The following is a 16,958-nucleotide window of genomic DNA, read 5'->3' as shown; positions in this document are numbered from 1 at the left end:
TGAGCAGTCTTTTCTCTCTTCGAATGACACGATTAGTTTTAATTCTCTACAATTTGATGAAACGTGGATGTTATTATTTTGCAGGAATCGTGATAGCAATGAATAATTCGGTGTCACCGAGCATGCGCAGCAGACAGGAAGGCCGATAGTGCGACAATGATGACTATCGCAGAAGAGACCTGTTGATGACGTTATGGGGTGGATCTATTTTGCCAGTATTTTGCTCCTCTCCTTATGCGGTGAGTTTTTCTCGAGCGATCTGCTAATATCTTGTACATCGTTGTCGTAAATTGTGAACAACGTTGAAATTTTTCTAATATGTATACTTCATCGTTAGAGTTTAGTTATACAGGGTATTCGATTGCAGGTGGGAGAAAATTTAAGGGCTGGTTCTCGACGATAATATAAGACGAAAATGAAGAATAAAAAAATTGCTATTTCGGCTTCGTCATTTACAGTTATTAACAATTAAAAATCCTCCTAAAATGCTGCAACGCGACCGACAGAGGTGTACGTTGTGTACGTTGCAAGTGACAGATGCATGCATACCTTGGTTCTCATTTGGGGCTCCAGCGAGATGAAAATGTTTAATAAATCGTTGGACGACATTGAAACTACCTACTCGTTAAAATATGGAATTATCGAGTAGAAGGGGTCAATGCATCTGTCACTAGATACGTGACTGTCGCGCGCCTCTATGACGTACACAACGTAAGTGCAGCTCTGTTGGTCGCGTTGCCGCATTTCAGGCGGATTTGTAATTGTTAATAACTAAATAACGAAGCCAAAATCGCAACGTTTTTATTCTTCATTTTCGTCTTATATTATCGTCGAGAACCTCCCCTTAAATTTTCCCCCACCTGTAGTCGAACAGCCTGTATTTTCGTGAGAAAGAGAAGTAAAAAGTTATTGCTACACGTTTCGCATCGCCAACTCAGCTTAAATACCGATTTATTTGATGCTTCCGCTTCGAGGATTAATTAAAAAAATATTTAATTGTTTCTTTCTGAATATTTAGACGCTTCTCAGATATACATTTTGTTTTCTTTAACGCTTTATTAGCGTCAAGAGCCTAATACGTATACTCGAAGACGTATTCGCTTTGAAACTGTTTAATTAAATCAATTCAGTCTCGAAGCAGTTAAAGTTTTCTCTCCTGGGACCAATTAGGTCACGCTGAGAGCACATTATAAAAAAGTTCCGATATGGAATGGCTATTAAAAACTGCGGTAACATTTAGCATTAACGGTGACTCATTGAATGATATATTATTCAAGTGATACTCTTACTGCAAAACTTTTTCGCGCGTTAGGCGAAATCTAAAATTTGCAGGGACGATAGAATACAATCTAAGAATAGAATGATAAATTAAGTGGGTGGTACTTCTGAGAAACAATATATTAGTATTATATTGTATACATATAATTGTGTGTATCTTATTGATGGAACTTGGAATTTTACGAACAATTCTCTAACGATTAACGAAATAATGTATATAGTTTCATTGGAGAGTTATACATTTATAACGAAGTTGTTTTTCTTTCTTGCGATCTATGTATACCAAGCTGGTACGATAAAATTAATGTTTTTGTGTGACCATCAACAGGTGTACAGTAAAGGTGCTGTGAAAATTTCTGTGACATGTGCAATGTTCCGGGTGAAATTAATTTCATATCTTTAACACTGCAAAATAGTTTATTACATTTCTTAGTGATAATGCATGCTGACGAACTGGCACTGAAAGATTTAAGATCCGGTAAATTTATTCAAAGATATCATCCTGCAAATATACGATCAAAGTAAGCACGTGATCTGTCCTTAAAATACTAGTTATAAATTACGGTATACAAACAAACAAATGTATCCTGAATAAATTTACCAGAAATAAATCAACTGCGTTGGCAGAGATGACAAAGCACAAACCCACCCATAAAATCAGCCTAAAATAGTGTATATACTTAAGCTAAAAATATGACAAATTATAAGTGACCAATTGAAATCCGTTGTTGTATGGTTAATTAAGTGTATACACGTTTACTGCAGACCTTATTATGTACCTACACGCCTAGTACCATAACCCTAGTGTCACGACATATGTATCATGTGACCGAAAGCCACAAAGTTTATTATAAATGGGGTAGAAGATTTTGGCTACTCAAGGTCGTTGCAGATGTATAATTTACATTATACAGAGTGATTTCAATAACCTCATTCGTTTTTCCCTGCGCGTGTCAGCTTTCTCGAGCCACGCAGAAGAGCGTAGGGCATAGGGGTAGCTTAGCTAGCTGAAGGGAAGTTGAGAAGCCAAAATCTTCAGGCCCCAGAGTGTATAGGTGGCAGCGTCGAATAATAATTTGATCGGTATCCATTGCTTTTACACGCTGCTTTGGATAAATAAGTGGCGGGATTGCCGTTGCCACAAGGTGGTGGTGGGGTGGGGGCCCATGGACAGCCGCAGGCTGGTTCGCCGAGCACCCCGGGCCCCGGCGGTGGTACAGCTGGCGGCGGTGCCTCCGGCTCTGGCACCGGCATCGTCGGTGGGACCGGTGGGGTTGGTCTCGGCGTTACCGGAGGCACCACCGGCGGTGGAGCCGGTGGCGGTGCCGCTGGTGGCGGTGCCGTCGGTGGCGGTACCGCCGCTAACAATGTTACAGGTTATCCCTCAGGTAAAAAGTGGGGCCGAGGGTGGCGCAACTGGCGCCGCGGCGACCCCACCCTCATGAAAGGCCTCTGGATGTCGAAGGGACCCCTAGGTAAACCAATCATTCCTTATTCTTTACTCTTATCTTTAGACTTACATTAGAATTTTCATGCATTCAGAAAGAAACTCAATTTTATGCTGCTTGCCGTCACCAGACCCCATAACCGTAAACTACTAGTTGACTTGTGAATTTTTTTCACCTCATTTGGGTTCCTTGAATCCAGCTCGAATTTTTATGTCGAGACATGAATCGCCGAGAATTTTTAAGTTGTAAGTGTTCCGCTTGATTTCCCCGGTCTGACGACACTGCCTAGTATACAGGGTGTCCCAAAAGTGTTTCCTGTGGTCATTCGAAGTAACTTTGAAGACCGCAGGCAAGACCCTATAACAAATCCTTCGGAGGCCAAATGGCAACTCGCCATCGACCAATTTCCTTTAAGAACACGTTGGCGCTAACAGGTACGGGTGTCCGTTCATTCTTGCGCACGACGTCTCTAATTGGCTGGACTCCAACGTTAGTCGACCACTGCTGAAAGCGATGCTGAAGAGGGATTCATAAATTCGAGTAAGACAATCGACGGTGTAGAGACTGGGTTCAAGAGTTGGAGTTAAAGACTCCAGTAGCTGGGTGTGCGAAATGGTTATGGACTATGGTGACGGGAAGTATAGAGGAGGTATAGCGAAGTCTTGCAACCGATATGGGATCTAATTGGTTCCGATAAGAATAGAATCGAACACCCTGTATGCTGTGCGGATATTATAATTTGACTACTGGTCCGATTGACATCTAGTTGTTAGACTGCGGAGTTTTTATCGGAAGGCTCGCCAATGAGGCGTGAAATCTCTATGTGCATCGAGAAAAAGTGTCCGACTTCGCTATATTTTTCTCTGAGCTGGTGCACGTCGTTATGGGAATGACAATGTTGTGGAATGGTGTCTGCCTTTTCTGTCCAGTTTGTGGTCGCATTCCCCTAACTTCTAGATCGTTGATCATTTGACTAAATAAGCTTTCTACGTGTCTCACACACACCCACGGTTTCCCACTTTAACTTTCAAATCATTCAGAGCGTACCGAATTAGAAAAAGGAAACCATCGGCAATTTCTGGAACTATCAAAAAGACATTGCTGTTGTTTGACCGAATAAGACTCTGGGGTGTCTGTCTAAATTCAGATCTTGAGGTTGCAATATCGATGTAAAAATGTTCAGATTGTACAATAATAAATTGGACCAAGCACCCTACTTTTTACATCCACTGTACGTAGATGAACTTGAAAGATTGTTCGGTAGTCAAGGTGCGGATGCATGTAACATCTACTTACGATTTCTAATCGGTGTAACCACGTTATTGGCGAAAATTAGGTCGCCATTGATGGATCCGTCTATAACATGGTGATTTCCTATAATCGTCGACGTTGATAACTACTTCGCCAATGGCTGTGTATCAGATATCGCGGTCACGTACCAAACTATTCAATCCGTAAGAAGTATGTAGACACAGGGAACACCGTAATCAGCGTAGCTTCTTGTACATTGTGTTTGCCCGAGCCCCGAGGTAACCGCGCAAAGTTCTTCTGCAAGTTTGGCGGGTTACGGTTATAATTCATTTGCAGTGTCCTAAGCGCGTATGTGTGGTACATGCGGTTCACGGAGCTGACGACTTTCGCCATTAACGTCTTCAGATTTTCTCGGATCATCAATTCACTCCCGACTTCATTCTAATTTTTCCCATTTGGCTGGCTGGATTCACTTTTTTACACTCCATTTATTCGATACTCATCGGTTATAAATATTTTCGCTGCCGGCGTTCTGCAATTTTATTCGGAGTCCTCTATTAGCAAGTTTATGCCCAGCACGGTAAAATTACGCTTTGAACGGATTGTTGATCGTCGATATAAAGTTATGTTTCCAGTTAACGGTATTAAATTGCATGCGCTACTTCAGTGAAATACTTGCTGTAAATGTGTTATCGTGCTTTCAACATTTTTGCTGGGAATGCGTTTACTAGTAGACAGCGGATTTTATGCGTTCATGGGAAAATTGAGTAGGTGTAATATGAAACTGTAAACACACCTCAACCTATATTTAATATTGATCTCTATAGAAATGGTAAAATTTCATTTAAATCCACAAATAATTAGATCGTTGATAGTTACACATTGAATAAGTACTAGCATAAATGCGAGTGGGGCCGCGTCGCGTCGGCTCTAATAGTTCGCTCAAGGGTTATTGGCGGCGCGGCGCGGCGCCATGACCTTTAATTTGCGATAATCTCGAATATTTCCCGCCGCTATCGTCTGAAACTTTTACGTTGCTTATTCCGGTTGCTGGCTTATCATCGTAAGCAATTTCCCGACATGTCGCGAACGAAACTTTTCAGGTTTATGAACTTACTTTAGAAGCAGCAGCAGCCAGAAAGTCTTATATTGCGACACGGGCTCGTAAACCATCTCCGCGGATAGTTCAATTTCTTGGAAAGCCGTTCCGTATGGTATTGTCGTACGTGTCACTCTCCGATGGAATAGCGAATCAAGGATATTTTCGCGCGTGCAGAGACAATAGAGCTATCACGGAGACCCGATCTTTACGATTTTTGCCGAGAATTCCACCGGTTATGCGATCACTTGGCACGATTCGTCCTCTCGCGTCCAATACGCGTCGATTTACCCGTAAATCGAAGATAATAGACCGCCAGCGACGTGAAAAATTCATGAAACGGACGAACGGTACGCGCCTTTTCGCTCACGTCCTTCGTATTCAGATTTCGGATTTAACTTTCAGATACTAGGTAAACCATGATCTTAGGCTGTGCCCGCGTTCGGTGACGAATACGTTGGCATCTGTCTGGGCTGCTGCTAATAAAATGTGTACCTATACAATGTAGAAGCGTATAAATGTTCCATACTTACTCCAGACAGAAAATATATAAGGTCGTTGTACAGGAGATATACGATTTTACGTTGTCTGTGGTATAGAGGGTTTTTATCAAGAAATATACTGTTATGACTCTGAGTTTATTACTGTACGTCAAAGATCGGAATTTCTTGTGTCGAAAACCAAATCCAAACAACGTGTACAGCAGAAATTCGATTTTACGGTTTCCCTCGTTGCAACCATTAGCGCAGAAATGAAAATTAGCTTGAAATTCGTGACTCCTCGAACGCAGCGCGCCTCTGAATCACGCGAATCTGCATAAAGTTTCGCAGTCTAGTTACCGCCGAACGACTTCACTTTTCCATCGCGGGGCATCATACACGTTTCACCACCGATGATGAACTTAAACGTCTCGAGCTAAAGGAAGCTTTCTCTTGACCACCTGGCTCTCCATTCGATCGATAGACCCTGCATACTTTCCTGCGGCACGATAACGATATTCCGGCATGCGATGCACGTGTCCACGATCCCTGCAACCGCGTCAACCTCGTCTATGCATATGTACAACACGGACGACCACCGATGATCTCCGGAATGCCCAGACTCTTTAGGTAACGCGGAGGCGTACATCTTCCTGGCGTTGCTGATCGGTTTCGTGACCGTGGTGGTCGGTTGCTGGCTGTCGGACAACTGTTGGTCCCCGGAACCAGAGGGGGTGGTCACCCTCGCATAGCCTAGTGCAGACTTCCGTTCGTCCAGGCGATAACACCTACTAGGCGGGCCCTCCACCGGAAGTATACCGGACATCGTCCGCACGGAGGATGGCAACGACGCCGGGAATCAGCGGCCGTTGCTCGACATCAACGACAACCACACGCTACCGATCATCTGACAGCGCGCGAAATTCTGCACCGCGAACACCTTTCGCGATGCATGCTAGACCGGTGCTGTTCGGCAATCGGCAAGCCTCGTGGGCGGCAGCGTTACACCAGATCGAGGGATTTCTGGGATAAATAGTGGGGGAAATATGCAACAGTCAGAATCTGTGTAGTCCAGGCCTGGGCAAATGGTGGCTCACCACAGCGTGGCCAGGTAGGGGGAACGAGGGGATCAGAGTTACCCTCTATCTGACATTAGAAACATGTAGAGTGGGAGAAAAGTCTTGACCTGGCCGTTTGTTGTCCGCCGATTTGTTTATGTTCGGAAAAGTAAAAGTACGCCCCCATATCGACGATAGCCGAACAGCAGTGTACTAGACACTAGACTGTCATAGAACGCGCGATGACAGCGGTAGAGGGTGGGGGGCAGCAGACAGGGGTGCTAAAGGTGCACCATCGAGACAGGTGGGCCACTCGATCGTGGAACCAATTGTTCATCGAAATATCGACATATCCGGCTGATGCGCGACGGGACGCGATCGAGGCCCCGATCCGATCGCGAAGAGATCGCCGATCTCGACGTATGTAATACCATGCAAAGATCGTAAGTTGCTGAACATTTACGAACTGATCAGCACAGAGGTAAAGATTTAGAGTCTAGACGGTTGCTCAGCGTTACCAGGTCGGAGGATCCGAGAGATGAAATGCTATAGTCAGAACCTGAATGACGTCACGAAGCTAGTCTATTCCACCCTAACGGGACGACTGATGATGTCGTGATTCGTGCCGAAGGTCGGGAAGGAAAGTATCGTTGGGTTAGGTAAGTACGTGGCCAAGCAGTATTATTAGTTAGATAACCTAGCCCCGGCCTAACTTTACGGTACGGTTCTTCCCTTCCCCAACTACAGTACGGATCGCGACTTCGCTAAGTACCCCCACTATTGGTAGGACAATTCTCAGATCGTGACGTCTGCGATCCCTATGGGGGATGTTTTGCCGCGACGCTGCTCCTGCTGGTTCTATAATCCTTTCCAGGAAACCTCACCTACTATAGATTGTTCATAATAATACATTAATACAATTTGTAGCTGCTCGGCAACTTACGATCTTTGCGCAGTAGTGCTCGTTCTTTGCAAAGTTTGGGATCCAGGAGCGACATTCGTGCGACACAGGGTAGCGTTTCTCTTCCGGGAATTGACACGAGCACAGAGACAAAGCGGTAGTGCTCGGTTAAGTTACTTTTGATTGAACCCTTTGATTGGTCTCGTTACTGCACTAGTAATCATTTAAAATGGCTGATATTTTGAAGCTTCGAAACTTCAGAAATTCAATTTCGCGGGCATTACTGAAACGTTGTTAATGTACTGAACATACAATGACTCAATTAACTTACCCTATAATGCAAAGATCGGTGTCCCGAAGGTCCTGCGCTCTCCTATCGAGCTCGAGACACCAATCGGGTGGGGATGGGTCGTGGAGACGTAAGCGTTAGTTTTCGACAAAAGCCAAGCGCTACCTGTACACTGTGCATCGTTCCGTTTTGTTCCCGGGGTTGTTTTGTTTTCGGCGTCGCGCTCGAATACGCTGCGACGCGTCGCGCCGCGATTAATCGGCGCAAAATATCGAATAAACCAGATCGATAAGGTGATCCGAGAAGACCATGGGCGATCGGCGAGATCGATGCTCGATTATTCGTACCCGAATGGCCTGCCGAGAACGGCCGATACACGTTCGGTTCGATCCCGCGGCTTTCCAACCGTGAAAGCTAGACGAGCGTGGATTATCGGGTTAATTCGCGGGGCCGTCGAGCCTCGCCGCGATGAAATATGAAAGTAGAGAGCCGCTTTGAAGCTCGTAGTTAGGCGAAAATCCGGAGTGGGTCAATAATTTCGTTTACGGGCCCGCTGATGGATTTCGATGATGGGGACGCGACACGGCGTGCCGCGCCGGGGTCCATCGCGTTGGAACGAGCACGGTAATTAGCCGGCGGAACACGAGAGAATCAGGATCGTCCCTTGTGCATACACACACCTGTGCGCACCTGTGTGTTACACGTGCGCGACGTGCCACGATCCACCGTCTGTCTTAATCACCGGTCAGGAGAGTTTATACTGCTGCATCGGCGAGCTGCAAGTTCCCGTGAAGGACTATATGTACGTAATATAACCGCGAAGGTTCAATCTCCGAGCGCTAACCCGCTACGCGTTCGTCCCCTTGATCATTGTACTCGAGAGAGCCTGTTGTTGTACGATAGTAAATGATCATTTTTTTATGAAAACGACACGTCGCCGAGAATACGTTTTACTTCTGTCATTTGGTAGGCGTAGAACGGAGTTGCGTGTGTCTGTGTGTGTGTGTGTGTGTATTTCTTTTGTGGTTCGGCAGATTGTGGCAGCCGGTTTTGATGATCTCGTGACGAGGAATTCATTCTTCTTCATAATATTCAACATTTAATGTTCGAATCCGGTGGGCCACGTTTAGGATGAGATTGTGTACCTGACAGATTAGATTTGCATCCTTTATGCCGCGGCGCAGGCGGATCGACGCGATAAAGACTCGGCGAATCAGTCTGCGATGTGGATTATTTAATCGGTGAAAGTATCATTTGATCGAACTCGATGTGCAATACGCGGAGGATGAAAGGCGACTTATCGACACGCGGTACGATGCGAGATCGATTTGTTAGATCAGCGCTTTTGTCCACCAATACTTTTGCAATCATTGCAAAGCGATAGTCATTAAAAACGGTTATTAGATTTTTATCTTCTACCATATTACAGCTTTATGTTCTCGAGAACTTGTCGGCAGAATTTATTTCAATGGCTCTTCGTGAACCTTTTTCGTCCTACGGCGAATCTCGCGTTAGGAATTTTGAGTTGACGGTTTCGTCCTTATTTGCCGGCGAGCCGTTTGATATTAGGAGGCAAGGGGCCTCGAAATAAAGTTTGTTTATTTGTCTCGCTCAAAACGCCGCAGCCCGGGGGCATCGAGGATCAACGGCGCGGCGGCGGCCGCGTTGCGCCGTATTGCAGCTTCCTAAGAATGATAGAGATATTCATGAATTCCTTATGGCCTCGGTGAAGAACTTCTTCGGTTGAATATACGGTATAACGGGGGCGACAAGAGCTCTCGCCCCGGAATCCGGCATTATGTACGATTGTAGCGGCTTAAAAGTTTCCGCAACCCGCTGCCACATCCTCCGTCTCTGCGAGTTTCTACGGATTTTGCTTTCAATTAGATAGCGACGATTGTCTCCCCGACGAGATGGCTAACAGGGGAGGGGCGGACGTTTACCTGCTAACCGAGAAGCGAGGTCGCTTCGTTTATTGAAAGCGTTGTCGCTGCGTGTTATTGTAAAAAGAAGAAGAAGAAAAAAAGAACGCAGAAAACCGAACAAACGCGGATGACAAAAGAAAAGATAATGAGCGGATCGTTTGTAATTTTGTAAGATTTATAATACATTAACAACACTTTCTACACGGAAAGTACCACGAAACTCAATCGTACGTCGTCGTCCCCTCGCGTTTGAAACTCGATCTTCGATCGGTGTTACCAGCGGAACCGTGCGTTTTCCATTAGGTCTGTAACAGCGGATTAACCGTGACAAATTCATGCACCTGCGTCACAGTGCACGCTGCGCGCGGCCCAGTGTGCATCGTGGAGACTCGATCGATGAGATTTATAGCGTTCTTACATTTCCAACTGGTCCCCCCCCCCCCTCCTCATCCCTCTCACCACCCGGATACTTTCGCGAATCGCCACACGGAATAATCAATTTCGAGCTGACTAACCTTCGAAGACTCTGTTCGAATAAAAAATTGCTCAACTTTTCCATTTACACGGGCCCCCGAGTTGTTCCCGTTCTTTCGGCAACGTCATGCACAACACACGACTCACATCCTGTTACTTTTGTATGGAATTAAGCGTGCGATCGAACGGCTTACTTCAAAGGAGAAACACTACGACATTATGTTGGTTCTATTCGTAGACTTCGGATTTTATGCATTCGTGGCAAAAATGGATTGGCCAGATGCAGAACTGTAAAAGATTATTTTGACGAATTAAATGATGTGACGTTCTATTAAAATTATTGAAAGAGGAAACGCAGTTTTATTTGACTTCCGTTTCCGATCGATTTGGACAGCTTTTATTTTGCATAAAGATCCGCAGTCTAGTTGCTCGTATTTATCGTCACAGTTAAAAGCATTCTACGACGTGGTAGATGTTCTACGTAGCCTGTTTACGGATTTATTTCGTCCATGCCCGCGCGCTATCTCGCAACCGCACATCTGCAGAATAGGCGCAAAGGGCGTACGAAGGTTTTTACTATTCGGACACGTGTCTCGCCCCGATATTCGCTGACAACAGTCGGCTCAGAATTCGCCTGCAAAGTGCAGCTTAACTCGACACGCGCCACACTGTCAGTCCGTAAAGATGCAGTGTTTAATTTCACGGCGAGCAGTCAACCTTGGTTTTGTACGGGGGTGTAGAACGTTTATGAAACCACCGGATAAAAATGAACACTGATTTGCTAAACAAAATTCAGTGTACTTGTTTACTGTGTTAGATTCAATATTTATTGACTTACGGAATAAATCGACGCGCGTTACAAATTATTCGCGATCATAGAAAATGCTTGAAAAATCTTTTCACTGGACTGTGAAAGAGTTGTATTATTCTCTCAGATTTTTCCAAGGTTCTAGACTAAAAGAAGACCCATCGAGTTTATTTCCGAAAAGATTTTCGTCGGAGCAGAAGGAGTATATCGATTCTGGTCCGATACCGCCAGAATATCGCGTTTCGTGATTGAAATTCGCAGTTACAGAGAGCATTTGTAAATCCGAGTCTCGGAGAAGAGCAGTGCGGTGTTTTTTTCGGGCGTCTAAAGTAAAGAGTATATCGATTCTGGTCCGATACCGCCAGAATATCGCGTTTCGTGATTGAAATTCGCAGTTACAGAGAGCATTTGTAAATCCGAGTCTCGGAGAAGAGCAGGGCGGTGTTTTTTTCGGGCGTCTAACATTTCCGGGGTCGGCGTAACCACGTTTTTCGTTTACGTCGATTAAATCGCAGGCGGGCGCGCGGAGAGGCCGACTCTCTCGAGAGTGAAATTTTTGCGGATCCATTTCGCGGATGCTGGCTGCGGAAAGCGATGAAATTTCGATGCACCGGCGCGCGTCGCCGCGCCGAGACTCTCGCGCCCCTGCGAGACGCACGCCTATATGTACGGACGCTACGCCGAACTAATGCTGCATTACTACGCATGGCGTCGGACACAAATTACCTTATTACCGTTCGTACATGAGCTCCCAGAGATATACACGGCCAGTCACACAGCTTCACAGTGCATGATCGAAAAGGTAAAAATAATGGAGCCACCGATTTGCCAAACCAATGAATTCCAGGGAAAATAAATGAATATATACATTCGAAAGAAAAGTTGTACATTTTTCTCGGTATTGCTGCAATTTCGGTGAGGGTTCATTAGAATATTCGGACTCGTGGCGGCCAATGCTCCGTATTAAACCGCGCGCGCGCGTAACACGTTATCACGGAGCGGCGTTATTACGCTAACAATCGCGGCGTTAATTTCAGGCACCATTGTAATAATGGGACCTACTGTCAGATCTTCCGCATTCCGACATTCGTAGAGCGAGCCGCACAATTAGTGTAACTATGCGAAGCTGCGGTGACGTTTCCTTGTTCCCACCGCTAACGCTCTCCTAATAAATAAGATAATCCACGCGTTAACCTAGTGTTATTAAAAGGCAAACCGACGAACAAACAAGGTATCAAAATAATAGAAAAAACGAAGAAAATGCAAACAACCGGAATTGAATATCTTTTGTAGATAAGCGTACAGCGATATGTATTTATTTATCGTAAGGGCTGTGCTATGTCACGACAAGGTCATCTCATGCTCCTCGCATGCAATTTCATGTCTCATCGATCTTCGAATCAGCAGTGTAGGATACTGCTACTTAGACTGTACGGTAATTGACTAATTAAACTAATTGCAACGGCATCGGCATATGATAGCCCCTCAGATCCGAGAGATCAGATATTCAACCAGTACTGTCCAATAAAAGCTAATCAGATTGTTCCTGCACTTTTTGCTCAAATTGTCTTATTACGTAGATTGTTAATATTCTTATCTGGGTGCTTTCTCCTCTCTTATTTCTTCATTTTGTTGATTCTTCTACTGGGTCGTTGTTCATTCTCAAATTCAAATTTTAAAAGTAGAATTTGATATTCCCACGGTTCATGGATTAGCGAATATCGTCCACAGTTGGCCCATACTTCATACAAAGTCAATACTCTCCCTCCCCTTACTGGCAAGTAGTGTAACGCTACCAGTTAAGAGCTACGGAAACACTGCACGGTAGCACTTTGTCGCAGGTTGAGCTACTTGTTCTGGTAGGAATCTCATTCGAAGTTAGTTAAATGTTATTCATCTCTGTTCCACTCGTGAACACGAGCGGGAACAAAGTTCTGGTAGATATTAATATGAATCCGACATTGTTAATGCGAGAGTGACGTAATTTTCGGGGAAGGATAATACATGATGGAATTATTTTACACGGAATGAACATTAAAACCAGTGAAGACAAAATTATTCAGGAAGAACAAATTTTTTATAGATTTTGCAAGATCATTTTATCTGTACTTTTCCTAATTTCCCAGCTTTGCGTTCTCATAAAATGCACTTGCGTTCGATAATTTAATTTATAAACAACTTAAAACTACTGAAAAATATTCTGAAGTTAATACGAGTCTCTCGAAAACCACACGCAGTTCGTCAACCCTTTAACATCGGCGTTTCAGTCTACTTTAAGCCCTTCAAAGACTTCGTTTAACTTTCGACTTGCGTCAGCTAAACTAAGTTGTCATTTAGTTTTATTACATCTAATAACGAGCTGCAAGTAATTACTATCTCTCTTATCATTTTTCCCAGAAGTCCAATATACGGTCTACGTTTTAGAACCTATCAAAGAGCTATTATAATTTAAAGGATGTTTGAACAATTACTTGAGTTTCCATACAACGAGGCTCACCCAGTAGACGGAAGTATGAAATTCCCGTCTTAATTCGATAGCCAGTAGCTGTGGGCAGTCAACGCGTTAATCTTCCGAAGTTCAGCAGACCGTCGCGGTTTCGCAATCCCGAGTTTGCCGTGACAATGCAACGCAGACTCTCTCTCCCTGGAAGAAATGATCGGTTACCACGAGGTCTCGAAAGAGAATAGCATGGTCGAGGGCGTGGTTTCCACCATAACTCATCGCTTTGACCGGAAGTTCCCCTTCGGCTATGGCTCGGAAGATCGAAACGCCTTTCGCGAACTCCTCGTCCCATACGGTCTCGTGAAATCCGATCGGAATTTCGGCCGGAACATCGGCTTGACGACGCGACGGGCAGATAGCGTTGACTAAGCAGAGTATTTCAACGACATTCGACTGGCGTCATAACCTTTATTGTCGCTCGTTCGTCCATTGTCAGCGTCGCGCGCAACTTATCTTTTGTCCTCCGAACGGAGAAAGGGATTTCAACTTTGTCGCTGCTTCGGAAGATTCGATTCCACGGAAATCGTTCTCATTTAACCTTCGAGAGGATCGTCGGAAAATTTTCGACCCGAATGCTCTTTTGTGAGTTATCCTTTAGACGTATCACAGAAATCTACGCTCTCGAACTAATTCATTTGATTAAGTGGAGGAAATCCTTTCTGGCTTCCTGTCAGTGGATATAAATTTTGTGAAGGTTGCAGAAAATATTTCGATAATATAAATATTGCATATTTTCCATTTCATTTCTCGACCTTTCTGGCTCATCGGTTTTTAGATTTTTAGTGGAACGAAATGAGATTTTCACTCGACTCGACAGAGCGATCACAGTGTCGAGAAAACAGGATCCCAACAAAAACATTCTGTAAACAGGAGCCAAGTTCTTATGGCCGTAAAAAGTTGTGGGATCAAACAAAATACGGCCAAGTTCGTTAGCTTAGAAAAATAAAAATAAAAATTAGTTAAAAAGAACGCTATTTAATTTTTAAAGAGTCACATGGAGGGCTAAATTATTCAAACTTCGCCGTTACTTTTTAAACCAATGGCCCTAAAACGTGTTAAATAGCGGCCGAGTTTGAATAATTTAGCCCTCCATGTGACTCTTTAAAAATTAAATCGCGTTCTTTTTAACTTATTTTTATTTTTATTTTTCTAACCTAACGAACTTAGCCGTATTTTGTTTGATCTCACAACTTTTTACGGCCATAAGAACTTGGCTCCTGTTTACAGCATGTTTTTGTTGGGATTTCATCAATTTTTGTTGAAATTTCATCAATTATCAAGTAGGTATCAAAGATTAACACTCTGCCGGCTAATTAAAACCCAACTTTACCTAGATTTTTTTTGTTATAATTTTAGTGTCATTTTCTACCTTATTGTAATCTACCAGTTTGAGCTTTTTGCCACTACCTCGAATGGCGCTATACGAACGTTTGAAGAGAGCAGATGATTCTTTCCGGAATTTATAAGGTTCCTTATGGGAAAATCGGCATATTTCATTTTCTCCATACATAACCTATTTCGTTTTTTTTTTAATACAACCCCTTTAAGGTGTAAACTTTCAAACTTTGATAATTATTCCTTTGAGTGTTTGTTATGATGGACCTATGTACCAAATTTCAAGCTTGTAGGTCAATGGGAAGTACCCAAAAGGTTTTGATGATCTGTCAGTCAGTCAGTCAGTGACAAATTTAGCGATTTTTGAGGTCCTATATCTCGGAACCTACTAATGTTGGAAGATTAATGTTTTGTCAATATTGAGACATGATAGCATTTAACAAGTGTACGAAATTACATCTCTCCATCTGCCTCCAGTGTCGAGTTATAAGCCTCTAAAAAACGGCTAAGTTGTTTCGTGTAAAAGGAGGTAGTGCAAGAACTTGGCTGGTGCACTACCGTGCACCTAGATTTTTGACATGAAAGGAGGTCACTTTTTGTTGAAGTTGGGCATACATATATTAATTTTACAATCTTACTATAATTATTTTAATAATAATCGAAGAAGTTTCTGAAAATATCTGACTGATGAGGTGGTCTGAGTATTACGTGACATACATTCGTATATTCTACAGGCTGATCTGAAATGACAAAGTGCATCGAAAGATCAAACACCCGATGGATTAAGTTGCGCAAATGAAAAGTTTCTGAAAGGGAATAGCGAGCTCGAATGATGAAATAAGCCGTCACCCACAGTTGAAATGTTAATAATATTATTGATTACGCGTTTAGTTTCCCCGGTTGTTTCAAGTTAGAAATTGAGCTAAGAGCGTGCGATCGTTAAAGATAATAGCACAGAAAGACGGAACAGCTCCTAATGGCTAAAGGAGATCAGCTGTCAGAGGCATCATAACTTTCCTCGAAAGAAACAATCATCTCGCGCGACGCGGTTTCATTTGACTTGCATCGCGGGACCGACAATATTTGCAACGTTGTTTGCCGTTCCAGAAAGTTTAATTGCTCAGTCTCCGGCTGTAATACGTTGAATATGTAAATCGTTGTCGGTCCCACAATTCTGGTTTCTATAATGCCGCGAGAAGAAATTTTCGCTGTTCTCTTTTCAATCGATAGACCACGGCAATTGTTCCGCGGCGAAACTCGTTCGACGACGAATCGGTGTTCCTGTAAAGTTGTCCGTTCGCAACTTTGTCCCCTGCCCCTCTTATGTTCTCGAATTAAAATTAAAATTTCAAGCGAGGAAAGGTGGGCGGAAAACTTTCCTTTTAGCGAGCATGAGGTTGAAGCGTTCCGCGGCGAACAAGTATCGTCGAACAACTTCTAATTCCTGAGGGGGATTGTTCTGACCATGAATTAGGGGCTCAATGTATCTCCTTGCTACCACCGTTTCGTAAAATTGATTTTTTTCGTGATTTTCGACTGTTCCATAAATTATTTTACGAAGGGCCATCTGTATACGACGCCCAGACAATGCCACTAATGTTTGCAGATCGTGTCTTCTCAAATGACATAAGCCGTTTTGTGTTTTGCTAGAAAGTAGTACAATTTCCATCATTACGAAAATGCTGCATTAGCCAAACCGATTAACTCTGCAATAGAGGAGTAGAGAAAATCGATGAATAGCAAAGCCCGAATCGAAATATCGAAACACTTCGGCGGTTAATCGATTTGGCCTGTGAACGACTCATTTCTCAATACTTTTTCGTTAAAAATCCGCAGTCTTCTCGCATCCAAGGGTACAATAACGGTGTACCGGAGAAACTTGTTCACTTTGGATGCGCTGTCTGTCCGTCGGCTGATGGCTAGGCAAAAAACACGGGCTCATTTTTGTCACGAATGGAAGCATCTCTACACGAAAAACGAAATTAAATTCCAGCCGAATACATCCAAAGTGAAAAGTCTAGAATCGTCTTTGAAGAATCTAGAAATTAAATCGACATTCGATCATTCATCCGAGTTTTCTGGATAAAATCTCGGCCGTAGGTAAGTTGCG

The 16,958-nt window shown here is 43.7% G+C and overlaps 1 protein-coding gene across 3 annotated transcripts in view; it reads left to right on the top strand.

Annotated features, from left to right (window-relative positions):
* The window catches only part of LOC143210539 (uncharacterized), a 127,332-nt gene that overhangs the window by 66,901 nt on the left and 43,473 nt on the right, over window positions 1-16,958 (top strand). For 2 of the 3 annotated variants that reach the window (XM_076427462.1, XM_076427463.1), the window contains 3 exons: window positions 85-239; window positions 2,400-2,753; window positions 6,177-8,895. In XM_076427462.1, coding sequence (XP_076283577.1) covers window positions 194-239; window positions 2,400-2,753; window positions 6,177-6,307 — 531 coding nt within the window. In that variant the 5' untranslated portion in view covers window positions 85-193 and the 3' untranslated portion in view covers window positions 6,308-8,895. Of the gene's footprint in view, window positions 1-84; window positions 240-2,399; window positions 2,754-6,176; window positions 8,896-16,958 lie in introns of those variants that run through there. The other variant, XR_013009275.1, reaches the window with a different exon arrangement.

This window comes from Lasioglossum baleicum, chromosome 7 (genome assembly GCF_051020765.1).
Source record: "Lasioglossum baleicum chromosome 7, iyLasBale1, whole genome shotgun sequence".
Taxonomy (NCBI): Eukaryota; Metazoa; Arthropoda; class Insecta; order Hymenoptera; family Halictidae; genus Lasioglossum; species Lasioglossum baleicum.
Note: the sequence above shows the minus strand (reverse complement) of the source record. Positions and strands in the feature narration are given on the sequence as shown.